The 26,592-nt window shown below is 44.7% G+C and overlaps 1 protein-coding gene across 2 annotated transcripts in view; it reads right to left on the bottom strand.

The window, feature by feature from the left end:
- The window catches only part of Svop (SV2 related protein), an 82,376-nt gene that overhangs the window by 13,283 nt on the left and 42,501 nt on the right, over positions 1 to 26,592 (bottom strand). For both annotated transcript variants that reach the window (XM_003477944.5, XM_063225800.1), the window contains exons 7-11: positions 18,579 to 18,642; positions 16,625 to 16,750; positions 14,693 to 14,821; positions 9,642 to 9,715; positions 5,729 to 5,805 (exon numbers count right to left, since the gene is read on the bottom strand). In XM_003477944.5, the coding sequence (XP_003477992.2) occupies positions 5,729 to 5,805; positions 9,642 to 9,715; positions 14,693 to 14,821; positions 16,625 to 16,750; positions 18,579 to 18,642 (470 nt within the window). The remainder of the gene's footprint in view (positions 1 to 5,728; positions 5,806 to 9,641; positions 9,716 to 14,692; positions 14,822 to 16,624; positions 16,751 to 18,578; positions 18,643 to 26,592) is intronic.

Here is a 26,592-nt window from a genome sequence, read left to right as displayed (position 1 = left end):
GATATTAAAGGTCATATTAAAGGTCAACCTATGCCATTTACAAACAGGCCCTGTTTCATAAAGGTTCCAGACTGCTTCTTCCCAATCCACCCAGTGGTGCCAAATCTTCCCTCCACCACTCACTCTATAGTCCTAAATCTTTAAAAAATGCTTTTATTCCCTCATGTTTATACAGGCTGACCCAGACACTGAGGCCTCAACAGCTTACACCTGTTATCGCTAGACCATCCCCTTCCTTTCTTATCCACCAATTTCTCAGACAACCCTGATCAAGATTGACAAATAAATTTTGTCTTCTCACTTCGTTTACACTTTTTCAGGATACATAAAAGCCTTTCCCACAACCAGGGAAACTGCTGATATACTTACTAAAATCCTGTTACAGCAAATCATTCCAAGGACTACAAGCAGGTTACAGTGACCCATACCTGATATTCTTGGCAACCTCAACAGTGATCAAAGTTGCTAGACTGCCATCCTGGTTTCACATCACTCAGGCTAAGTGGTGCCCTTCCAGCCCTAGATCTAACCATCCTGTTGTCTACTCATCTCTGCCTTACAAAGGCCCCAAAACCACAACTCTCAGGCTGTCATGTCTTGTTACCCAATTTGATTTCTAATTTCTTATCCTTTTTTACAGCAGGACTCTCAACAATATTTCCTAAAGACTCCAAAGTCATGCATACCAGAGACAAGCCTTACCTACCTACCATCTTAACCTTTACCCTTTCAGATGGGGAAGTAATCACCTCTCATAACTTCACTCCTCCTAACACCACATTTATTTCTCAGAATTCTGCCTTACCATGGAAATAATTCTACCTCAACATGGTCCTGATATAATGATATATCTAAATCAAAAGCACCTTGCCTTCTACCTCACCTGGGTCCTTAAATATGACAGTGCCATGCCTCCTCATAACCTCTTGTCTCTTTGTTTTTCCAGTCTAACATATGTGCATTCACCAATGAAGTTGTCCTGGCTAAAACTCTTGGCACCAGCTTCTACATGGGCATCAACCGTCATCCCTTTGACTCTCCTAGACCCCAGTACAGTGCCCCCTTCCAGCAGGAAGCAGTAAAAAAAGAAATCTCTGCCCTTTTTCCTAATAATAATAATCATAAGATAGGATATGAAAGAGTTTGGGCCCAGACTGGACACTGTAGCCAGTAAAGCCTCAGGTGAAACCAAGGAGCTCCATCTCCCCCACCCCTAGGAATTTACCTGTATCCCTATCTTCCCCACCCCTAGGAATTTGCTCTGGCGTGAAATGAATCCAATGAGATACCTGTGCATCCCTAATGCCCATCAGCACCACCCCTAACCTAAGCTACATGTATGCCCCTACTCCACGTGTTCCACGGAGAGATCACAGACCCCGGGGGCAGATGCCGCACCCCAGGGGCCGGGTGGGGGTCTCTCCCCACATTCTCAAAATAAAGGTCATTTATATTTCATACTTCTTATCTTTTCAGCTGCCGCCCCCACAATTCTATCAAATGCCACTGCTAAGCTCCGCCCAACAGAAAGACAGGCTCCTAAAAACGTTACCACGTCCCCTCACCTAGTTCATTCACTAGAGCTGGGATCATGCAACTTCTAGTTCCTCTGCAAACTCACAGTGACCATAAAAGTGAAACTTCTTGAATCAATTTGTTACCAGGCTAGGTAGGAGAGGTTCCCAAAACTGAAATAAGGAACCTCACCCACCTCTTTGTAGACTAGGTTTGCAGGTTTGCTGACTCCAGAGAAAAGAGAATTTTCGGGATGTGTCAGGGAGAGGCACTCAAGAGCAAACTGTGTGCTCAGAGAAAGGAGACGCACTACAGTTTGGAACTGGGGATACCTATGTGTTTTTGGTGGTGGAAATCTGTGTAATTCACTAATCTACAGTGTTGGTCTTGAGCTGGTAGATGGGACCCACGTATAATAAGATAATTTTACTGGTTGTTTTTTCTTTCTTTCTTTTTTTTTTTTTTTGTGATGATCTAATTTACAGGGGGAAAGATGATCTATTCACAGGTTAGAGGGCACCGTTTGCAAATTAAAAGGGAAAGGCAGAACTCAATTGCAAGTGAAAAGGAATTGCCCAGGCTATTGTTTCTGGGAGAAGAGAGAGGAAAAAATAATAATAAAGTGGCTTTATGTCCTCCTTTCTTTTGGCGGAAGGGATTAAATGCAAGGCCTTGTACATACTAAGCCTGAGCTCCAGCACGGAGCTCATCCTCAGTCGCAATAGCAAAACTATTAACTAAGGTTTAACATGAAAAAGAGAATTGGGCAAACCCTCAAGACAAGCAGTACAACTTGATTCTTTTGTCTCCAAGCCTGAATTCAAGGCTCGGAATCTATTATTATCTTAAAAACAGAATGACTTGAAAGCCCAGACATCTGGATATAGAGGTTCTTTCATTTCTTTTTTTACCCCGTGGTTCCCACCTCTAGCTTCAGAATAGACTCACCCAAGGTGCTTTCAACAATCACTAATGCCTGGGCTCTACCCTTAGTGATTACATTGGTGTGGGCATTGTTTAAATGGCATTGGCATTGTTTAAAAGATCCCTGCGTGACTCTTTTGTGTGGTCAGGATGGTAGCTCCAATCTGGTTCTAAAACTTAGCATCTTTTTGGCCTTGCTGAACAGGATCATAACCATGAAACGCCGGGTGCTGTACTTCCTGGATTCTTCAGGAGATTTCAATGATAATGTTGACCTCTAATAATTTTCACTTAACAGCTGTTGGAAATTTTAATTGGAAGACCATTAGACTAAGATAGGTCCCAGGGAACTAGGTTTCCAGCGAGCAAACAGTAAGTTAACCAATCAGAAACCATCAGCTAGAAGGGCCACGTCTCACTTTACTCTGTCAGTTTCTTTGCTTCTGTGTGTACTGTCTGTTAAAGGTTACAGGAGGTGGTCTGGACTTGTGTGCTGTACTACCCTAGCAGACAGGACCACACAGTCATTGTGGTATAACCCAATTGAATTTTGAGAGGGGCCAATGTCCCAAAAACCTGAGATTCACAGCAACCAGTGAGAAGGGGCTTAGGTTACTACAGCCAACAAGACCCGAAGACCTCTTTGTTTTAACCCTATAATGAGAACAACTTTGAAAAAACCAGTCTGGCCAGGCACAGTGGTAATATAAAACAGCTGGGCGACTGGACCTTTTTCTGATGCTCACCTGAACCGGGGCAATGCTCTAGGGTCACACCCCAACTTTTGTCCTAAGGCCTATACCTTAAGGCAGAAATGAAAACAAAACAGAACAATAACAACAAAGATCCCTGAGCCCACCCTGGAAAATTCTGAAATTCCAAACCAGGATGGGTGTGGGCCAGACCTGTTGGCAAGTCATGCGATAAGCTTTCTTCACACAGAACTCACTGAACGTTCATACAAATAGACTGCATCTCCTGTATCCAGTTATAACAGAGTGAATTATGGGAAAGTAGGACAGGAGTGTCGGCTGGCTGAGCAAGTGGGCATGACGTGTCAATCACAGACAGCCAGGACCCGTGCATAAAACAGCTTCTGAGCCTTGCACCTAGTACGATCAGAGGATGCTATCTGCAGTTCTTCTGCAAGATCAAGCAAGGTTTTGATAGGATGGTCTCAATCTGATGCCAGAACGGGGAATAGAAGTCAGACCACTGGCCTCACGGCCTCTGCTTTCTCAGTGGTCTGCTCTGCCTTCTGCAGTGTGTTCGTTTTCCTCCTTTAATTGTCCTGCACTCATTCTGCAGAGTGTACGCCTTCACTTTTCAGAGCACACTCCTTTGCTTACCTTTAATAGTTTAATAAATGTAAAACCTTGCCACCTCATTTCCCGCCCAATTCTTTGTTCAGGATAACAAGAGCCTAGAAGGGGTCCCTGAAAGAGCCCAGCACCCCAGATCCCAGTAATAAAACGACATGAGCCATAGATGGAAAATTATCTTATTATGTGTGGGACCCCATCTACCAGCTCAAGACCACCACTGACATGACTCAGCAGCCTATCAACCACACTGTAGGCCGTGCTCTGCAAGACCCAGTGACAGGAGCCCTGGGCCTGGCACATTTTAAATTCTTAACCCCAGCACCTGCAGTGCTTGACTATTTCCTTCACCAGCGTGAGCCTGCTCACTGAGCATACTGTTGCCTGTTTCAAACTTTGCTGTTTTCCCTGCCATCCCACGCTGTGTCCAGTTCTTTGTTTATCACAAGAAATTAAGCACAAGAAATTAAGAACCCCGTCACCCATTGTCACAGTGGCACACGCCTACAGTCCTAGCTAGTTGGAAGCTGAGGTAAGAGGATTACAAGTCTGTGCCCAGACTGTGGAGCTTAGCAAGACTGCCTCAAAATAAAATAAAAAGGCTGAGACTGTAGGCAGGAAATGTAGCTATGTGGTGGGGCACTTACCTAGCATGTGGGAGGCCGTAGATCAGGGATGGCAAACCTTTTAGAGATGAGCCTCCAGACTCCAACCCCAAAACTCACTTATTTACTGCAAAGAGTCAGCATGCTATTAACCCTGAATACTCAGGGTTTTTTTTTGTTTTTTGTTTTTTCCTTTTTTTTCGGTACCAGGGATCGAACTCACAACTGCCTGCTTGCAAGGCAGGCACTTATGCCGCTGAGCTAAATCCTCAGCCCTGAATACTGAGGTTTTAATTTAGTAAAAACAACTCCATGTTCACATCTCTTGTCTTAAAGGAAAAACAAATAACATGTGTGCTATAAGTTCGCCACTACTGCCTTAGAGTTAATCTCTGGTATTGAAAGACAAAAAAAAAAAAAAAAAAAAAAAAAAAGGAAGAATAGACCAATCCACTTTTTTTTTACCCATTTATGATTTTCTCAGCTTTTTCTTTTTCCCTACCTATAAAGCCTACTTCCTCTGCTGGGCTTATCAGAACATCTATTTTACAAAACAAAATCCCCTCTATTCTAGAATCACTAATAAAAGCCAATTTCATCCTTATTTTGACTTTGTGATGCTGAAGGTTGAACCCGGGACCTCCAGCCTGCTAAGCAGGTGCTCTGTCACTGAGCTACACCCCAGGACAGTAATTAGATCTTTAGTTAAATTTGTTGGCATTTTGTCTTTTTTATTTTCTTCCAGTACTAGGAATTGACGCCCAGGGCCTTCCCACTAAGCTACACCACCAGCTTTTCTATTTTATATTTGGGATTGAGTCTCACTAAGTCACCCAGGCTGGGCTTGAACTCACCACCCTCTTACCGCAGTCTCTGGGAGTGCTGGGATTACAGGCCTGTGCCACCATGCCTGGCTCCTTTGGTCGTTTTTTGTTTTGTTTTTTTTCTTTTTCACTTTTATCAGACCGGGGATCAAACTCACGACTGCCTGCTTATAAGGCAGTCGCTTATGCCGCTGAGCTAAATCCCCAGCCCATGGGAACACTTTTGACACTTATGAACATTTTCCTCTTGCATCGCTGCCATGCAGCCCAAACCGCCTGCAGTCTGGTGCTGCCTGGCTCATGAATCTCTTCCCACTTAACCAAAGACTCAGTGTGCCTTGGTTGATCTTTGAACAGCACTTGCTTCAGAAGTCAAACCCAACACAGGACTGTGTCAGCTCATCACCTGAAGGCCATCCAGGCTCGTTCAGGTCATCTTGGACCCCAGGCCCATCGGGCAGAACCCAGCCTAGAAGTGCACACACCTATGCAAGGGTGGGTTTGAGCACCTGGTAAAGAGACCTGGGGGGATACTCACTGCTGCAGACGTCACCCGCCTGGAAGAGCTCGGTGGTGAGAAGAACTAACCCATAGTAGGAAAATGCATTGGAAAACCTGGAGGAGCAAGCAGGAAAGGCAAAGAGCCGGTCAGACAAAGGCAAAGCCCCTCTTCCTTCTCCCTGGGAAGGACCGTGTCTGCAGCAGTGCAGACTGGACTCTGGGTCTTTGGGGGCTTTATAGAGTACCTCGAGCAGGAAGATGGTAGGTCCAAAGTTTGACAGTGTAATAAAAGGAAGTGATCCTGTGTCTTTTGCAAGATCAAGATTGGGAGTCAGCCATAGTAGCACATGCCTATAATCCCAGCTTTTTGGGAAGCTGAGGCAGAAAGATTGCAAATTCAAGGTCAGTCTGGGAATCTTTTTTTTTTTTTTTTGGTCTTTTAGAAACAGGGTTTCACTATGTAGTTCAGGCTGGCCTTAAGCTCACTGGCAAGACACTGTCTCAACTTAATTTTTTTTTTTTATTGGTACTGGAGATCGAACTCAGGATCTCATGCTTGCCAGACAGATGCTGGTGTCACTGAGCCAAACCCCCGGCCTACTGTCTCAAACTTAAAAATGGGAAAAAGGATGAGAATATAGCTCATGTGAAAGTCCTGTGTTCAATCCCCAGCACCCTCTTTCCTCCCAAAATAAAAATTAGACTGGTAATGTAGCCCAGAGGCAGAGCATGTGACCAGCACGGGAAAGGCCCTGGGTTAAATTCTGTGCACCAAGAGGCACACAAATATCAAGACGATCAGTACATCTCAGAGATGTCCCTCCCCCGGAGCCATCTAGCCAACTGACAACAGGAAAACAATTCACGGGAGTCAAAAATTGAAAGAAAACAGCCCCAGTGACACCTATCAGGGCTTGTCCAATTTGGTAAATATGAATAAGATTTTAGAATTTCAGAGGTGAATTGACACAGAAATCACCATAGAAACAGAGGACAAACTCCTGAGCCCTTACTCTGTTATATGTTACAAACTTGATTGATGTTTTCTCTTGGTGCAGGCAGGGACTTGAAAGTCACTATTGCTAAAATAAATAAATTTGAAACAAACCTCAGCGATTCTTCATGTGGACCTACAGACACTCAGTGGGTAAGAAAAAGAACTAAACTTGATTTTCACTTTGGATCTGTCTCTTAATCTCCAGTCTTTGCTCTAAACCTGCAGCCGCCTTGGATCCCAGCAGAGCCCCCACAGAAGTGGGACCATCCCGAGCAGAGGCAGCTGTGTCCTGGGGACTGGGTTAACAAATGAGGCTCCTCCAGTGCTCTGAGATAAGGGTCAACCAGGCCCTCATCCACAGAGCCCTCTAAACCTGGCCTTTGTTAGTGGGCCAGTCTGATCCTCTCGGTGCAGCTCTGCCCCTCCTTACTCACATGGAAGTAAGTCCCTAACCTGTCTTCCCTTACTGACTCTGCCTAATAAATTAGCCTGTGAGTCTCAGTGTTACCTCCTAAAGTGCTTTTCTGCAACAACTCATCAAGAACACACCTACACTCCATTGAGGTTCTTTTCTCCTCTTTGGGCCCCATCAATGGCCAGATGATTATTAATTTCTGCCTGATCCCCAAAATAGGATATTCAAATTCAGAAGACCAGAACATTTGCATCCAGTAGAACAGTTATAATCAAAAGCCAAATTTTAGTTTCACTGGGTTACAGCTTTAGCTAGCAAATTTTTAAATTTCTTTTTGTCTTTGGTATCAGAATTAAACTCAGGACCTCACACTTGCCAGGTTGGCACTGTGCTGCTGAGCTACATCCCTGACTCAAATTTTTATTCTATGTACGTTTTGTGGTACTGGAAATTGAACTGAGATGCCTTTGCACTGAGCTATATCTACAGCATGCGCCCCCACTTAAAAAAATTTTTTTCTTTCTTTTTTGTGAGACAGGGTCTCACTATGTAGTTCAGGCTGGCCTTGAACTCACTGTGTAACCCAGGCTGGTCTCAAATTTGGGATTCCCCCAGGGGCTGGGATTACAGGCATGTGCCAACATAGCTAGTGTACTTCCCCCTTTTAGAGGCAAGATCTCCCTAAGTCATTAAATTGCTTAGGCTGGGTTTGAACTTTCGAGCTTCCTGCTCCTGCCTCCTGGAGTGCTAGCATTACAGGAGTGTGTCACCATGCCCAGTTTATGCTAGCAAATTCAGTGACTTTGATAGTGCACTAATATTAGTCTCTCATTCACTGCTTCAGGATTTGTAGAGTGTGGGCGGAGTGAGTTACATACAGCTGGAAGCTAGGTGCTCTCAGCGCCGACCAACCCCCTCCTTAAGAATCCTGCAGACTCCACATTTGTACTAGGCCACAGCAGGTGTTTAATAAATGCTTGGTGAGTGATTCAGCTCTTGGGAATGCGGGAGCTCAGTTCTATATATTATCAAAGGTTTTCCACTCTTCCCAGTAATCAACCACTTGGGGAGACTCCCCTGCTAATTAGCACCTCTGCTCAAAGGTGAATAGGAAAACTGAGAACTGGTTAAAAAAAGGAATACAAAGCTTTAAGCCCAAGCCAATTTTGCACAGCGTTACTGCTAACATAGATGATTTGGCAGAAAGTGAATTGAAAGAATGGGTGAAACTTGATTTGCTCTGAAGCTTAAGATAATTGCTTTCCCCATCAGTTCCCTCCTGTGGCTGTTGTTTAAGAAAAACTAAACAGAGTCAGAACCAGAAGTTTCAAGAACAGCCACACTGACTAGATCCTGGTTCTCAGACTACAGGCCATGTGCCACGTAAGGTACCCAAAGCCATGTGGGAAGAGAGGAAGGTACTCATACAACATAAATATTAACTCTTGTTATTAAAAAATTTCCTTTTAGGTTTCTTTTAAGTTCTTTTGATTATAACTTTGTTTCATTTGAGTGCTATGGAATCCTGAATACCTCCCCATCCTGCAAGTCTGTCTCTTAAACACAGGCTCATTGCTTTGGAAAACCACCCATCCTTATAATTATCTTTTATTCTATTTACAAGAACAATTTCTATCTCTAGCCTATAATCAACGTGTTTTCTTTTAGAGAGGAGATATAGAATTTCCATGTATGTATGTTTGTTTGTTTTTAAGTCATGGTCTTGCTATGTAATTCAGGCTGGCCTTGAACTTACTATGGAGCCCACACTGGCTTTGAACTCATGGCAATCTTTCTGCTTCAGCCTCTCAAATGCTGGTGTTACATGCATACACCACCACACTCAACTATATTTTTGTATTTCAAAATTTCTTGCTATGTATTCTGGGTGGTCTCAAATTTGAGATCCTCTTGCCTTGGCCTCCTAGATGCTGGGATTATGGGTATGTATCACCTCATTCAGCCAACATTTCCTTTTGAAAGATATATCTCTGGAGCTGGGCATGGCGGTGCACACCTGTAATTCCAGCACTCAGGTGACTGAGGTAGGAGGATCGGCAAAAAAATTCAAGGACAGCCTGGATTATATAGTGAGTTCAAGGCCAGTTTGAATTATGTATCAAGACTCTATCTCAAAAAGCCAACAACAACCTCAACAACAACAACAACAAAAGAATTTATTTGAGTAAAAAGTGCATGGAAATGAAGCTGGGCACCGGGGTGCATGCCTGTAATCTCAGCATTCAGGAGGCTGAGGCAGGAGGATTGCCTCGAGTTCAAGGCCAGCCTGGGCTACAATTGTGGGTTGAAGTCAAAGACAGCCTGCCTCAAAAATAGAAAAACAAAAGCAAAAACAAATTAATGAGTAGCTAGCTGATAACAGCACAAGTAATAACCTGGAGAAAGCAGAAATCAGGATGGTAAGGCTCGAACTACCAAAATTTATAAATGATGCCTTAGATCAAAAAGTTTTCTGGGCATTGCTTCAAAACCAAAGGCCACATAAAATGGGTGAAAATTATGACACCCTCCTCTTACCATATAAACCACAGCAGCAGCGTTGTCCATCTGAAATGGGGTGTGAAAAGGTCCCGCATTTTGCCTCGGTCTTCCTGCATCAAGACAAGAACAGGCCAGTTATTCTCTTCTGTCCAGACCTGTGGGACACAGGCTGGTGGCCCGAGATTGGTACCTACTTCCCTGGGGCTCTGAGGAGCCAGGAGCACCGAAGGTCCACAGCATGGAGACTTGGAACCTGAGAGCTGGGAGGCAGAGCCCTCAGGCCTGGCCCCTCGAGGCTGCCTGGAACCCAGGGACCCAGGGAAACCAGCATCAGCAGTGCACAACCTCTACACACACACACACACACACACACACACACACACACAAACACACACACACATGCGCACGCATGCACGTGCACACACAGACTCCCTCAAGCCAGGTCAAAGTAACAACAATTAATGTACGAAAAAGCCAGCTCACTACAGGCCAATGTGATTGATTTAGCTAAATAGTTTTTTGCCAATTTTATGTAATTTAGCATTTATTAAAAAATTATCAAATCTAAGAAAAGAATAGCAAATGTTTGCTTTATGATGTTCTTCTTAAAGTATATTCTACAACTATAGATATATTTTATGTATAATGGACATATTTTTCCTAGCTGTGGTTTGAGAAAGGTTTGCTATCAAAATGCTAAGAATTTTTAAAAAATACCTAGGAATCATTCTAATGAAGGATGTAAAAGACCTCTACATTGAAAGCCACAGTGCTCTGAAAAAGGAGATTGAAAAGAATATTAGAAAATGGAGAGATATCCTGTGCTCTGGGGTAGGAAGAACTAATATAATGAAAATGGCCATGCTTCCAAAACTGTTATACAGATTCAGGGCAATCCCAATCAAAATTCCAATAGCATATCTCACAGAATTAGAGAAAACAATCTTAAAATTCATCTGGAACCAGAAGAGACCTAGAATGGCAAAGGAAATCCTGGGCAACAAAGACAGAGAGAGGGTACATCACAATCCCTGACTTGAAATTATACAATAAAGCTACTGTGATAAAAACAGTGTCATACTGGGGGACGGGGGGGATGGGATTTCAAAACAGACCTAAAGATCGATGGAACAGATTAGAAGATGCAGAAACAGCGCCAGGCACACTAAGCCACCTTATCTTTGACAAAGAAACACATTCACTGGAAGAAAGACAGCCTCTTTAATAACTGGTGCTGGAGAAGCTGGCTATGCACGTGCTGAAGATTAAAACTAGACCCATATCTTTCACCATGTACTAATCTAAATCAGAATGGATCAAAGATCTTAATATTAAAACAGAAACAATAAATCTGCTGGAAGACAGAGTGGGTCAAACTCTTGATGACACTGGTGTAGGCAAAGACTTTATGAACAAAACTCTAGTTGCACAGGAACTGTCACAAAGAATCAACAACTGGGATCTCACCCTATTGAAAAGCTTTTGCACAGCAAGGGAAACCAGCAACAGTGAAGAGACAGCCCACAATGTGGGAAAAAATGTTTTCCAGCTGTACCTTGGACAAAGGATTACTACTGAGAACATACAAAGAACTCAAAAAAATCAGTCCTCCCAGATTTAAAGACCCAGTCCAAAAATGGGTATCTGAGATAATACGTATTTCTCAGATGAAGAAATACAAACAGCAAATAAATATGTGAAAAAATGTTCAACATCACTGGTCATTTGAGAGATGCAAATGAAAACAATGCTGAGATTCCATCCCCCCTTCCCCTGGGAAGAATGGCTATTTTCAAGCAATCAACCAATAACAAACACTGGAGGGGCTGTGGGGAAGAGGAACCCTTCTCCACTATTGGTGGGAGTGCAGACTGGTGCAACCACTGTGGAAATCAGTGTGGAGATTCCTCGGAAAACTAGGACTAGATGTCCTATTTGATTCAGTTGTTCCCCTTCTGGGTATTTTCCTAGAAGAATTAAAAACATCATACCACAGCAATACATGTGCACCTATGTTTATAGCAGTACATTTTGTAGTAGCTAAATCTTGGAAACAACCCAAATACCCATCAACTGATGAATGAATTTTAAAAATGGTATTTTATGCAATGGAATACTACTCAGCTATAAAGGATAAACTCAAGGGAAAGAAATAGACACACATTTTAAAGCATTGTATTGTCTCACAGTAGTGTGAGAAGCTGAAAGAAACAACATATGTATAAGAAACACATATGTATACATATACATATGTGTATATTAAAAAGATAATTAAGATAGTTATACTACTGATTTCTCTGAGTTCACTGAGGAGCAAGATTTGTGCTGATACTGTTCAGACAACTGAATGCAGATGTCTTGTGCTCCGGGTGAATGATTTGGGGATGATGCAATGTATGTACTATTATTGCCACCCCTATTGATGTGTTTTGAAATTTTGTTTTACTTTTCTTTTTTTCCTTTGAAATAAAATGGATTTTAAAAATAAAATAAAACACTTAACATAGTAGCTGGTGCACAATAAGAAAAAAAATCCTAAGGGTGTGAGAAAGGTTACAGGTTGTTTATACAGCTATACAGGCGTGGTGGCTCACCTGTAATCCCGGTACTCAAGCGGCTGAGACAGGACAATTGCCATGAGTTCAATGCCAGCCTGGGCTACAAAGTGAACTTAAAACCAGCCTGGGCTACTTAGGAAGATCATGTCTAAAGAGAAAAAATCCAGGCTACATGGGTCTTTGTTTGTTTATGATATTAATTTCATGAATAATAGCATCTGTGTAACATATTATTTTAAAATTATTTTTATTAGTATAGGTTTGTAGTACATGTTTACATTCTTGTGGAGAATTATTACATATATGTAATATATTTTAATCCCTTTTTTCAATCTCTTTTTCTTTCATTCCCCTACTCCAACCATCTTTTGATCCCTGCTATGAATGAGCCCCCAGAGCCCCCAGAGCGCTCAGGGGCTTTGGCAAGTGAGTGCATTACAGGTGCGTGATACTCATCAGGGGATTAGCTCCCCCATGAGTTTATAGTTTAATTAACTTATTTATTTTGTCTTTTTGAGACACTTACTATGCAGTTCAGGCTGTCCTTGAGCTCATTTCAAAACCCAGGCTGATCTCAAATTTGCAGTGATCCTCCTGCCTCAGCCTTCCAAGTGCTGAGATTACAGGCATGCACCACCACACCCAGTTTACACATTTAGCAAGTTTATTGGGGAGAACTGGCTTTTGGAGAATTGGCATCTGTCTAGAGAGCCATCCTTTCTGGTTTGTCCCCCTCCTGGGAGGCTGCGTGGACAGCCAGAGGTGGAGTGAGCTTTGTTGCCGTGGGCCTGGCTGGTCCTGGCTGCCGTGCCAGTGTGTTTTGTCCCTTCCAATTTCCTGCTGCCACCACGGAATCATGATCCCTGTCACATACGTGGAACCCTGATGTGAGGTGCCCCAGAACACACAGAGTCCAGGACACGCAGTGCCACCCACAATGGGGGAGCATCCATCCCTAGAATTTTCACCTTGGGACCCACATCATCACGTGCTTTCTCCACACAAGCGTCTTCGTGCAGGGATGGGATATCCCCCGTCCCACCCCTGTAGCTTCTAAAGTAGATCTGCGGTAGGTCTCGTGTCCTCTGTGTTGTGGGACCATGCCAAACACCTTCTCCCAGGCTGATGAAATTCCATTCAGTTATTCTGACATAATACAGAAACAACTAAAATTTAATTTAGAAGCTGTCTGTTTGGATGTTTGCCACATTTCTCCCATCTGCCTTGATGATTCTTTTTTATTTTCATTTTTTGTAGTACTAGGAATTAAACTCTGAGCCTTCACAGTGAGCAGCACTCTCAGCCCTTTTTTATTTTTAAGTTTGAAATAAGGTCTTGCTTAGTTGCCCTGGTTGGACTTGGACTTGGGAGTCCTCCTGCCTCAGCCTCCCACAGTGATGGAATGACAGGTGTGCCCAACCCCACCTGGCAGGTTAGGTGGTTCTTAAGGGCAGAGGCTGCAGCCTTACATCTGTGTTCTTTCTTCCTTTGTGGGCAGTGTCAGTGCTGACAGATGCTCGTGGCGAGTTTCCTGATGGTCTTACCAGGGAAGTATCGCAGCACCTGGCAAGGACGCCTGCAAAGGGTAATTTGACCCTAGGCGCACAGGTGTCAGCCTCATCTCCCCTATTATTCATTCATTTATTTATGCTAGGTATCAGACCCGGGCCTTTGCAAAGGCTAAGCACTCATCCTACCACGGAGGCACTTCGCCCTTTAATATACTCCTTATGGACAGCTCTTGCCCACCAATCACAGCTGCTAATCAGAATTCATCAGTGCCGAAAGACAAAACCAAACAGAAGAAGCCATTCCAGGAGCGATCCGCAAACATAACGTTCCTCTGCTGGCTGGCTAAGTTCTCCAGCTAACTTTTAGAGCTTGGCAGTGGAAATACGGAATGGAGCTGCCAAATTCTCCTCGCAGGTCCTGCCTACCTCATTTCTGCAACCAGCATGGGCAAGTGGGACTTTTTTTTCCCCTTTGGAGCCAAATGGCTTCCTTAAACTTTTTCAAGCCTAGAGCATAAAGTACCACCCCTGCCTCTCCTCAGCCCAGAGGAATGGACAGAATATTTGGGTGCTGGCATCAGGAGGTCAAATCCAGTGTCATTTCCTTAGGCAAGGGACAGAGAGGCAGGGTGTCCAGGAAAAGCCTGAACTTGTGTGTTTTCTCACTGTATTCTGTCCTGTTCTTTGCTATAAAAGACCCAACACGCTGGCCACAGTGAGATATTTGGCAAATGGGCCCTTCCATCTCCTCTGAGCTACATTTGAATAAGTCTTTTTTCTTGTTGATCAAGATAAGTGGATTCCCTTGATTTGGCCAGTGGTGAGCAAAGGAACCTGAACCTTTGAATCTAAGTGGCCATTACACCCCACGCACACCATGTGTGTACAAGTGCATGTGTGTGCATTCAACTCCCACCCTGGGGACACATGCTCACTCATGCATGTTCTCATGCCAAGCGCACACGGTCCCCTGCATGTACACAGACACACACGCCGGGCAGCAGGTGCAGGCACTGACCTGTCTGGAGATGATGAGCTTCCCGAGTGGCATGGGGGCTCCATTTTCTGTCGCTATCCTCTTTAAGGTGGCAATCGCCTTTTCTTGGTTCCCGGACAGCACATCGTACCTTGCACTCTCTGGCAACCACTGGGGGCACAGGAGAGCCAGGCGTGGTTGGTTAGCATGGAACAGACCATTCAGCCCCAGTCATACACTCCCATTTCTGTGTGGGGTCTTTAAAGGTAGGGGCTCTGGAACCAGCAAGCTGGCTTCACATCCTGGCTTTGCCATCTGTTACATGGTTGTGTCACCCTGTGCAAAGCACAGGCCTCTCTGTTCCTCCGTTTCCTAACCCAGGATACAGGGGTAATGGTACAGCCTACCTCTTAGGGTGCTGAGAGCATTAAGTGGGATAAATCAGGCAGAGTGCTTTGCACAGTGCCTGGTAGGAGCCAATTCTTTATTGTCGTCTGCTTCTATTATTTGGTGCTGCTTTCAGAGTTCCAGGAAGGGCTGAATTAAACTGTGACAACCATTAAAAATGTCGCCCCCAGCTTTCTAGAAACTCTGCCTCACCTGTATTCAGTACTGTCTGGCAAACTCAGTCTGAGAGAAAGAAGTCAGAAAGTTTAAGCCTGATGGAGTCCCACCTCCAGGTGATGAGATACATACATTTCTGTAAAAGGAAGCAACAGTGATCTACGAAACAGCAGATGTAATGAGACTGGGAGTGGGAAGATCTGGTTCAATTTAGAGTTCTGGTGTTTATTTGGTGTGTTCCCTTGGATCAGTCAAGCAGCCCCTTTTGGCCTCAGTTTCTTCATCAGTGAAAGAGGGATGTAGCAAAGATTGCTAATGTCCTCCAAAGTTCAAGCTTTCCTTACCATAGTATAGAGCTGTCCTTGAACATGGCTGCCAAGCAATGCACTACATTTCCCAGCTTCCCTTGCAGTTAAGTGACACCATGTGACTTGCTCTCACCAATAGGATGATATCAGACTATCTTTGGCAAACATATTTAAGAAATGGATGGTGCAGTCCTTATTTCCCATCCCTGTTAGCTGCATGTGAAAGATTCCAAAGCCCTGGAGAATGGCAAAGCCACAAGCTGGAAAGAAAACCTGGGCTCAGAATCTCACTCGTCAATCAGAATTCTCACTCTCAACTACTACAGTGAGAAACAGACTCCTGTTGTATTAAGCTACTGAGTTTGTGGGCTTCGTTTTGTTATAGGAACTGATATTATCCTAAGTAATACAGGGGTTCACCAGAGTCCTACACCTTATGGTTATTGGGAGGAATAAACATAATCACGTGTGTGAAGAGCCTCTCACAGAGACTGTCACACAGTTAAGCTCAGTAATGATTAATTCTTGTTGTGGCCGTCGGGAAATGTAGTATTTACCATACATGGAACTATCCATTTCCAGGCTGAATCAGAGGCCCCACTGGCTGGAGAATGTTTCATGTAAGTGTCCTGCACATGAAATGATGCACATGTGGAATGATCTCAATGGTGGGTATGGTTGATGTAGAGCGGAGATGGAGAGATCTTTGGAACTCCTGGACACTATTTAATCCTCTGTCATGTATCTATCCCTCTGTTTCACTTAAGCCCCTTTGAGTTAGGTCTGTCACTTGTAACTTATGAGTCACAGTGAACTCAATAATTCACTTAAAGTGTAGATTTTTCAGTGCTGGGCCAGTGTATCCCCCATTCTGGCCCCTGTCTTTAGAGAACACCCCAGAAATACCTGTCCACAGGGATGCTAACATCTTACATTAGCACTACATGGTCCCCATTCCCTTGCCTTGTTTGCTGATTTAAAAACAAACAAACAAAAACACAACTCAAAAGGCTGTGTAGAGATTACAATAATTTCTAACCATCAAAACGCAGAGGAGAGGGAAGTGCCAGGCAGGCAAGGAGGTCCCTTAAAAGATACCTACGAAACACAGGACAGCAAAGAGGAGGAGCGGGACAGCCGAGAGGATGAGCAGCCAGCGCCAGCCCAGGCTGGGCATCACGAACACGGCCAGGATGACCTCGAACACTGTCCCGATGGCCCAGAAGACCTGGCACGGGAGAATCAGGGTCAGAGGTGGAGTAGGGCGGTCCACACCGTGAGCGATCACAGGGTTATTGAGGACAAGAGTCTCAGTGGGGGGAAGGGGTCAGGAAGGTCATAAGAGCCACCCTTTTCCCATGGTCCACATAGCTGGGCTGCAGGAGGCCCCTCCTGAAGGATAGTGCGCATTATATACCTGCATGGTGTTTGAGAGACCATCTGCACAGTGTCACATATACGGGTGTCCTAGAGGCCTGTCCACACTGTATAATTTCTTTTGTAGTACTAGGGATTGAACCCAGGGCCTTTGCACTGTACTACATCTCTTTACTTTTTATTTTTTTGAGAGAAGGTCTTGGTAAGTCCTTAGGTTGCCCAGGGAGACTCAAACTTGCAGTCCTCTGCCTTTTTTGGATCCTATCCATCCAGAACTTTGCATGGATCCCATGAGCTCCCTGTACTCTGGCTTCTCACTGGGTGCAGCCAACAGGGAGCCCAGCAGGAGATGAGAGGTAGAGAAAGGGGAGACATTTGGGGCATTTATTCCCCTGGCTGTCACCCACAGGGAGCTCATGGGTCACATCTCCTCTCCAGAAGCCTTCATCATACAACTCTTTGGGCTGCTGATTATTCAATCCCTTCGCCCCTTCAGGCCTGGAAAGGAAACCCCTGCAGAGTCTGTAAAAATAGTGCCTTGTTGAGCCCTCCTCAAATGGTCCTAATCTGAGTATGCTGTTTCTGGCTGGACCCTCATTCTACAACAATTGTCCATTTCAAACCAGTCCCTACCATAAATTCTGGAGTCTTAAAAACTTCCTAAATCCCCTTTGTTTAAAAGGATCCACACTCTGTTTCTGTTGCTGACAATCAAAATGTCATTAGCTATTAGTCTTTAGTTATGTGCCCAAACTGGACCAGGAATGAACTCTTTAATCGCTGGATCATGGGAATCTCTGAGGGGTCCTAGGAGACAAGAGGGTGTTAGATGACAAAGCACAGTCAGGGCTGAGGATCAGCTGGCCCAGATGCACTTTAATATTTAAAGCAGCTGACTCTGGCACAAAAGTGCAGACAGGCTGACTGTCACCCTAACTGGACAGAAGTGGACGCTGTCAGGATGGTTGGGTTGGGTTGGGAATCAATGTGATCAATGTTTTCCATGCAGTCACAGTGACACTAAGGCGGTCTAATGACGGCATAGTCAATACTGTGGGCATCAGTGGCCAGCAGAGGCAAACAAACCATTCTGTCCCTGCAAGGAGGGGATCCAGTGGGCAGCTTCCTGGAGAGCCCATTGGGTAGCTGCAGGGAGGTCTATGTGGCAGCAATGTATTTGCCTCATGATCTCTCAGATTATGGCTGGAACATGGGCCACAAGTCCCTATCAGAAGGAGGGTTCAGAGGGAGTGGCTGGACTACAAGGGCTTTAAGGCAGCCCGCAGGGTATGGAAGTGAGCAAAAGAGGGGATTGCTCACAAGATCTGGGCCATTGGGTAAAAACAGAAATAGAGGGTTATCGTATTTGTAGGGGGTAGGAGTTGGATCCATCCAAGCTGCATCAATCAACACCAACTCTTAGCTAAAAGTCATTTCTATCTGCCTGCTACCATGTTTTAAAAGGGATGACTGGTCGGATTTTCTTGTCAGTTTAAGAATTTTTCCATATTGCAAAACAGCCAGGTCTGGATTTACATAACTGATCCATTTAAGTCTTTGTGAACTGAATCTGTTATTTTTCCTCTTCAACTCCCTTTTCCCTGTCCAGTAGCTCAGGACATCTGGGGTCTGCAGAGCGTCAGCATTCTCCAGAGACCACCAGCCGCCCCCCTCCGTACCTCAATCAGCAAAATACACTTGGCTCTGGCTTTCATGGGAAGAAACTCGGCATACAGCGTCACCCTGGGTAGACAAAAAGACAGATGGGGTGAGGGTCAGGACCGGTGGGAAGATGCTACAGGTTCCTGAATTTCTAAGACAACATTCCTCCCAGAGTGACTGCTGGATTACCTGCACTGGAATTTCCTGGGATGGTGGCTAAAGACACTAATCCTTGCTCTTTAGAAACAGACTCACAGGGTTGGGGTCCTGACACCTGCATTGTTAACTGACTCCCCAAGTATTCTCAGATTTCATAACTGCTTTGATTGAGCTCTATCTCCAGCCAGTGAGTTAGGAGGAAACAGAGTCCTGGCATTATGGGCAGCTCCCATCTACAACGTTCCCTTGCCCTCGTGTTCTTAAATAGGCTTGCAGAGCACCGGCCTCTTTTTCTGCCGGATGCTCTTGTCCTGGGTCCTTTGACATTTGGCCGTGTTGTCTTGGCAGGAACATCACAGAGAGATGATGCTCAGGTCTTCCGAGAGCAAACATCAGAGGCAGGTGATGTCATCCTGTCCTCCTCTTAGGGACGTGCATCTTCATCACTTCAAGTTGGTGTCTGACACATTCCTCCACCCTACAGTATGATTTTTCCCACTTGTGTTTCACAGGTACTTTGTGAGGAACAATTTAGAGAAAATGCCAATATCCTGTTCCCTACAGAACTGCCACCCTGTGGAACTGCTACCTAGCTTTAGCCTTGGCTATTTCTGCCCAAATCAACTGCCACTATGACGGTAATAAGCAGTATTTAAAATTTTCTGAATGTAGCTCAGTGTCAGAGTACTTGCCTAGCAAATACAAGGACCTGAACTTAATCCTAGACCACAGCACTGAAAAAAAAAGTGGGCGCATGCCTGTAATCCCAGCACTCAGGAGGCTGAGGCAGAAGGATCTCTATGAGTTTGAGGGTCTCCTGGGCTATAGAGTAAGTTCAAGGCCAGCCTGAACTGTACACTACAAAAAATCAATCCGTCAACTTCTATCATTTCTTTTATGTTTATTACTTAACATTCTATGGTAAGGAAGAGGTTTTCCTCCTCCCTTTTGTCCATTTATGGGTTCATTTGCTCAGTATGGATTTGTAGATTCCTCCTTTATGCAGTGAGGTGTACCCATTAGGGTTTGGAGCCTCAGACTGTCCCCAGTCTGGTCGGTGACTCCTGTTGCCTTGCTGATGTGCCACCGTCACATCACTTGGAGTCGGTCACTTTTCCTTCCCTCCGGTGGAGCGCGGTGCTCAGAAACCACAATCCATGTTCCACGTGCTCCAGGAGCGTCAAGACCTCTTGATGCTCTCGGTGGACACAGCTGGGAGAGAGCTCAGTGTCCATCCAGCATCCGGTGACACAGTTATTTGTCTGTCACCTGTTTGTCTACCTGCCACCTAGCTATAGCTTATCTGTCATCTGTCTATCTACCCTCTCTCTATTTTTTTTCTTTTTTGCAGACGGGGCTTCACTATGTTGCTAAATTGCTTAGCACACTGTGGTCAGACTTGCAATCCTCTGGTCTCATCCTCCCAGAGTGCTGGGAATACAGACATGCACTACAACCCCTGGTTTCTCTCCCTCCTCGTATATGTCATATTATCTCTATCTATTGCAATATCTCTTTGTGTATATTGATTTTTTTATCGGTACTGGGGATCCAACTCACGACCGCCTGCTTGCAAGGCAGGTGCTTATGCCGCTGAGCTAAATCCCCAGCCCCCTTGTGTACATTGATTTTAAAAACATGAATCAACACTGACACTTTAATGTCTTTTTTTTTTTTTTTTTTTTGAGACAGTGTTTCACTATGCAGTTCAGGCTAGTTGTGAACTCACTTTGTAACTCAGGCTGGCCTTGCACTTATGGCGATCTTCCTGCCTCAGCCTCCCAGTTGCTAAAATTACAGGCATGCAGCATCACATCCAGCACAATACTTTGTATTCTTAGAGTTGTTTCTAACCTTCCCAGTTTCCGTGTTTGTAATTTCTGTCCATGATGAGAAAACCAGGTCTCGCTGTCTGCAATGTGATTACTAATTTGCTCAATATAATCAAAGCTCCAGATGCACAGGCCACCTGCCACCCTCCATCCCCACCCCTTCACTTCCTCGGCCTTTGAGCTTGCTGGAGAGCCTGGCAAGGTGATATATGCCTGTAATCTCAGCATTCTGGGAGGCTGAGGCAGGAAGATCAAAAGTTTTTGCTCATCCTGGACAATTTAGCATTTTAGAGCCAGTTTCAAAACAAAACTTAAAAGTGTGTGTGTGTGCACACGTGAGTGTGCATGCACTAGGGACATTACCTGAGCAAAGGGGGACTAATTTCCTTTTTTGAGACAGCTGGTACTGGGGTCCCATTTAGGCCTCCGAGACACCTCCTGGGTCAGCATAGACCTGCCACAGCTGCTGGCATCACTTATTCCTACAACCCACTTGGAGGATGATGCTCTGGCACCCAGAACTGCCTCACCACGAGGTACCTGGGAGTGATCCCTTCTCCCCATGGCAGGCCCACTCCGTCGTCTCAGGGTGGGACAAGCACTGTGGCACAGTGAACAATTCTAGGATGGTGCAACAATTTATCTCTTGAGTGCATTCAGTTGAAGACTGTGTCCCTGGTTATTTGTACTAAAACCAAGAACTGAAATAGCCATGCCGATTAACAGGAAATTGTTCTCATATACACCGTAAGATGGAATTGAAAGCATTGACTTCAAATAGAGCAAATCACGTACGTTTGGCCAGATTTGAAGCAACTTATTATGAGGATCTCCTTTCCTGGGTTTGCATTTTGCTTTACATTTGTCCCAAGAGGACACAAGCTTCTGGAATACACAGGACACGGGGTGACAAGAAATGGTATAGGGATTACTCGGGTTAACCCAGGCATGTTGGACACAGGAGAGGCAGGTGTTATTACCTGCAGTTTGTCAGTCAAAGCAAGGATAGAACCCGGCTGAATAATGCATTGCAAACTAGGCTGCAAAGCTGGGAGGAGCAGTGGCTAATTTCCAGCTAACCAGGGCAAATCACTTCCTCAGTCCCCGTCTTGAGCTCCAGTATGATCAGAGCGAGACCAGACTTTGCCTGAAACCATATCCTCGCAGAATTTTACCCTTTATCTTTCTTCCTTTTTTCACTCTTGTGCAGGTTCCTCCCACAGTAAATCCCTTGTACTCGAATCCCTGCCTCAGGCCTGTCTGTGCTGTGGACCCAGCCTACGACACCAGTCCCTGCAGAGCATCTCACTTGTTCAGAGCTGGCCTTGCCCTTGCCACTGGGAGTCAGACAAGGCTGGGCCGTGGCCAGTTAGATGTCTTGCCCGGGTTCTGATCAAAGGCAGCTCTGTCCAGAGCAGGCAGAGCTCTCGGGAGCCTTGGAGGCAAGGTTAGGGCTTTTGGAGATCAGACAGATTCTTTAGAGAATGGCAGGAAGAAAAGGCAAATGGCCTGGAATCTCAGCTCACAGTGAAGGTGTTTCAGCATACTCTGCTTTTTAGAATGAATGTATCTCAATTTTCTTCTCTCTGTTTGAACCCCTAGCTGAGGTCATACTGAAGAATTATTATTTGTTTTGTAAATAAGCATTTTCATGGATTTCTTCTTCTCCTCCTCCTTCTTCCTCTTCTTTCTCCTCTCTCTCTCTCTCTCTCTCTCTCTTTCTCTCTCTCTCTCACTGGGGATCAAATCCCCAAACATACTAGAAATGTGCTCTATCACTGGGCTACAACTCCAGCCCTTCCCACGCCTATTTATAAGCCTCTTGCATGTACTTACATTCCATTGCATGTGTGTTTCCTTAATAAACAGTCACCTTTAACTGAGAATCTACTGTGTGCGATCCACTGTTCCAGATGTTTTACATGGATTACTCAGTAAACAGTGAAACTCAGCGGGGTAGGTAACTACTCCAGGTCCCACTGCTTGTGTGTGTTCTGTGTATCTTTATTCCTCGTTTACATGTCCGTGTCTGTGTCAAGGACACTGGTAGTTGGCTGGGCCTGTACATCTAACAAGTCAGGAAGTAGGAGAGCTAACATTTTAAGCCAGTTCTTCTTCACTCAGTAGCCTATCAGTCACTTCCCTAAACACTTCCTTAATCATCTTTTTAAAAAGTTGAAATGTTTTTTTCAAGAACCCAGCCAGTCGTAGTCCCAGCACTTGCGAGGTTGAGGCAGGAGCAGCGTCAGGAGATCGAGGCCAGGCTGGGCTACACAAACAAGTACAAGGCCGGCTTGAACTGGACAGGGAGACCATGTCTCAAAACAAAAACAAAAACAAATAAACAAAACAAAAATCCGACCACAAATTTAAAAAATAAAATACATAAAAATATAGTGTGCTTAGGATCGTCCCCTAAATCAAATATGAGTCAGAAGATATGTTTATTTTAAGGCTTTCGTGTACACACTTGTGATAGGTGCCGTGGATGACAGTCTGATTGGCTTGTGAGCACATTTCTGGGCATGTAAGGGTGAGCCATGAGAACGTGGCCTTGGAGCCTGCGGACCCACCGTGGGGCCTTTCCCTCCTGCTCTCCTGACTGCCATGCACGAGCAGCTTTCCTCTCCTGTGCTGTCCTGCCCTGATGCTCGGACCCAGTGGACCATGGACTGAGCCGTCTGAAACTGTGAGCCAAGAATAAATCCTTTCTCTTCTAAACTGGGTGTAGGGGCTGGGGATTTAGCTCAGTGGCATAAGCACCTGCCTTGCAAGTGTGAGTTGTGAGTTCAATCCCTGGTTAAAAAAAAAAAAAAGAATCTCTCTGTCAAAACTGGGTGTGAAGTATTTTGTCCCGGCAGTGAAGGGAAAGCTAACACACCACCACCTCCCAAACTGCCCTGATTTATACACCTTCCAGACTGCTCTCAGTGAAACCACAAGGAGTCCCATTAACCAAGCTCCAAGAACTGAAAACAGGTTTAAAAGAGTGTAGTGATTACCATGCATAACTTCTCTGAGGCTTTATTCTGTTTTCCAAGTGGTATGCATACATATTTTCAGAATCAAAAATACTAAAATGAGAAGCGTGTTGACCAAATCATTACCCACGCAAAAAATGTGTGGTAATATATTCCAGGGGAAAGTTTATTCCTGTCTAGATGTCAAGGATTTGTTTTTATAATCTGTAGCATGAAGTCTTTTTGTTCTCCCCCTTTTTAATTTTGTTATTATGTTTGTTACTAAGTAGTACCTGAGCGTATTGTCACTGTTACAGGATTTAGGGGTGTATGACGTGCGATGGTCCTTCCTCTTCCCAGGACCTTGCTCCTACCCGCCCCTCATAAACCATAATGTACCAGCAGTTTGTGACCCTCCAGCCTCTTCTCTATGTAACACATGAATGAATGAAACTAAGCAACACGCTCTTTCTCTTTGCTTCCTTTGCTCTGTCTCCCATTTTTCCAACTTGTGAGCCAGGTCAGAAGTGCCACAGAATTTTCACTTCCCAGGAGCCACCCTCAGAGGCCGATCCCCTCATCCTGGGGGTGGGCCAGCTGGAAGTAGACGCTGCAGCGTTTCAGAGTAAACTAATTACCATTGAAGATCTGAATCAGGATCTGTTTTCAATAAGACAATTTAGAAATCACTCCGTATTGGTTTAGGTGGAGCTGCTGTATTATTTCACAGCCCTGGGGGACCCAGCGCCCTCTGCATGCTAGGTAAGCGCTCTATTAATAAGCCCCAAAGCCTCCCCTTACTGTATTCTTTTTAATAGCTGCCTAGTCCTCCCCATGGTGGGGCTGTTACTATTTATCCACCTCCTGCTGTTCAGCACTTGCACTTAGGCTGCTTTCAATTTCTTGTTTTTGCAACCTATGCCACAAGAAACGTCTTTTCCTGTAATCCTACCCCACATTCGGCTGTTGGCTGTTATTTATAGCAGTTCATTAGGAAAATGAACTGCTTAATCTGCATCCAAAGTATGGTGATTATTATAATCACAATGACAAAAGAATGAGCAATGGAGTTAACAATGCCAAGAAGCAGCTGATTCTGGCGTAAATAAATCCCACTGCAAGTAAGCAAGCGCACAGCACTGGGCAATTAGAGATTTGCCTTTTGGATCATTTGCATGGAGGGAAATGACTTGCGATCTTCTTCTTTTTTTTTTTTTTTTTTGTCTTTTTTCTTTTTATCGGTACCAGGGATCGAACTCACGAGTGCCTGCTGGCAAGGCAGGCGCTTATTCCGCTGAGCTAAATCCCCAGCCCCCTTTGCGATCTTAATCTGAACATTTCTTTGGAGGGAAGAAGAAGAGATATGGTCAGATGTGTGGGCCAATCTGATGAACCTTCCCAGGCAGGTGTCAAGGTCCAACAGGAGGGCAGCCATGCGGGGTATTAATGTAGTTGGTTCTGGAGATGGAACCAGGGCCTTGTGCATGCCAAGCACATGCTTTACTACCAAGCTGTGCCCTTAGCCCTGGGTACTGTTACCTTGAAAAGGAGCCAATACCCCAGTGGGATGCCAAGGACGGGGCACACAGTGCCCTCTACTGGAAGAAAAAAGCTATAGCCCCAGTGTCAACCTATGCTTTGCTTATGAAAAAAATCTTTGAATTTGATTATGCCTATTAGCATTTCCTAGATGTTCAAAAACAAAACAAAACAAAAAGTCTTGTTACAATGATAAAACATGGGGCCATTTCAGTCCCTTGCTTGAAGTAAAGTATATTCATTTTGTTGCTATTGTTATTTTTCATGGTGCCGGGGATCAAATTCAGGGCCTCCTGCGTGCTAGGCAAACCCTTTACCACTGAGCTACATCCCCAGCCAAGTCTGGTCCTTCCTGATGCAAACTCCAGAGACAGAAAGTAAAATCATTTCTCATCCTAAATGTGATTCCTTCTACCGTCTTAAGGAGAATAGAAACGTGCTGAGTACTACCAGCTCAGCAGTCCTAAAAGCAACTCCAAATCAGAACCAGGGACCAGTGAACATGAATGGTTTGCTAAGACCTTACTATATATGTTCATAAGCCTTTTGTGGCATTTGTCCAACGTTATCAATGCTTTGGCATCAGACAGATAGGAATTTGAGTCCAGTTGCCCCTGGCCTGCAAAAATTTCCCCAGTGTCTCCTCGTGCTTTGTAGCTCTTCCTATCAACTCTATTTTAGGGCTGGGGATGTGGCTTAGTGGTACAGTGCTTGCCTAGCATGTGCAAGGCCCTGGGTTCCATCTGCATCCCCGTCCCAGCACCACCAATTGACTGAAGACTTGTGAGCAAGCCCCAGTCAGCCTGGAATTGTGAGTTAAATAAATCATTGATTTTTGTTTGCTCCTTAGTTAGTTTTTGAGACAGAGTCTCAGTATGTTGCTCAAACTGACCTCAAATTCATGATCCTCCCCGCTTGGCCTCCCAAGGAGCCGGGATGAATAAGCACACGTGACTAGTCGGCTACTTGTTGTTGTTTTAAGCTATGAGTATTGGGGTGGTTTGTTACAAAACAAATGCTAACCCTACACTTAAGTATCTGACTTTAAGCAAGCCACTTTATGAGCTCTGGGCCTCAGTTTTACCATCCATCAAATGGGAAAAATAGAGTTGCTGATGGACCAAATGAGAGGGTAGTGTAAGAACTAAGGATAATACCAGCACTTGGTAAGCACTCAACTACTGTTATTATCGATATTATCTCTACTGATGTTGTTATTATTATTTTTATTACCAAGAACCATATGATTATTTACTTTGGGGGAGAGGAGAAAGGAGACTCCTATGAGTGATGTGCACAGGGGAATGAATGTCATGTTAATAATATAATTTCCATTTATACCCAAAGCCAGAAGTCTTTCCCATCCTTATTGGAGTCTGTATGTGCTCTGAGTGGGACCCTGTGAAGTTCTGTGTATTGGCGTCTCACTTCCACATCTCAGCCCATTGCAAAAGGGGTTTGGAGGCTGCTTTAGCTAAAAGCACTGAGTTCTCACTCGGATCAAAAGCCACCCGATGGGCTACAAAAAGGCTAAAAGTTTG

The sequence above is a fragment of the Cavia porcellus genome, unplaced genomic scaffold (genome assembly GCF_034190915.1).
Source record: "Cavia porcellus strain 051 isolate PalLab524CR breed Dunkin Hartley unplaced genomic scaffold, mCavPor4.1 scaffold_16, whole genome shotgun sequence".
Lineage (NCBI taxonomy): Eukaryota > Metazoa > Chordata > Mammalia > Rodentia > Caviidae > Cavia > Cavia porcellus.
Note: the sequence above shows the minus strand (reverse complement) of the source record. Positions and strands in the feature narration are given on the sequence as shown.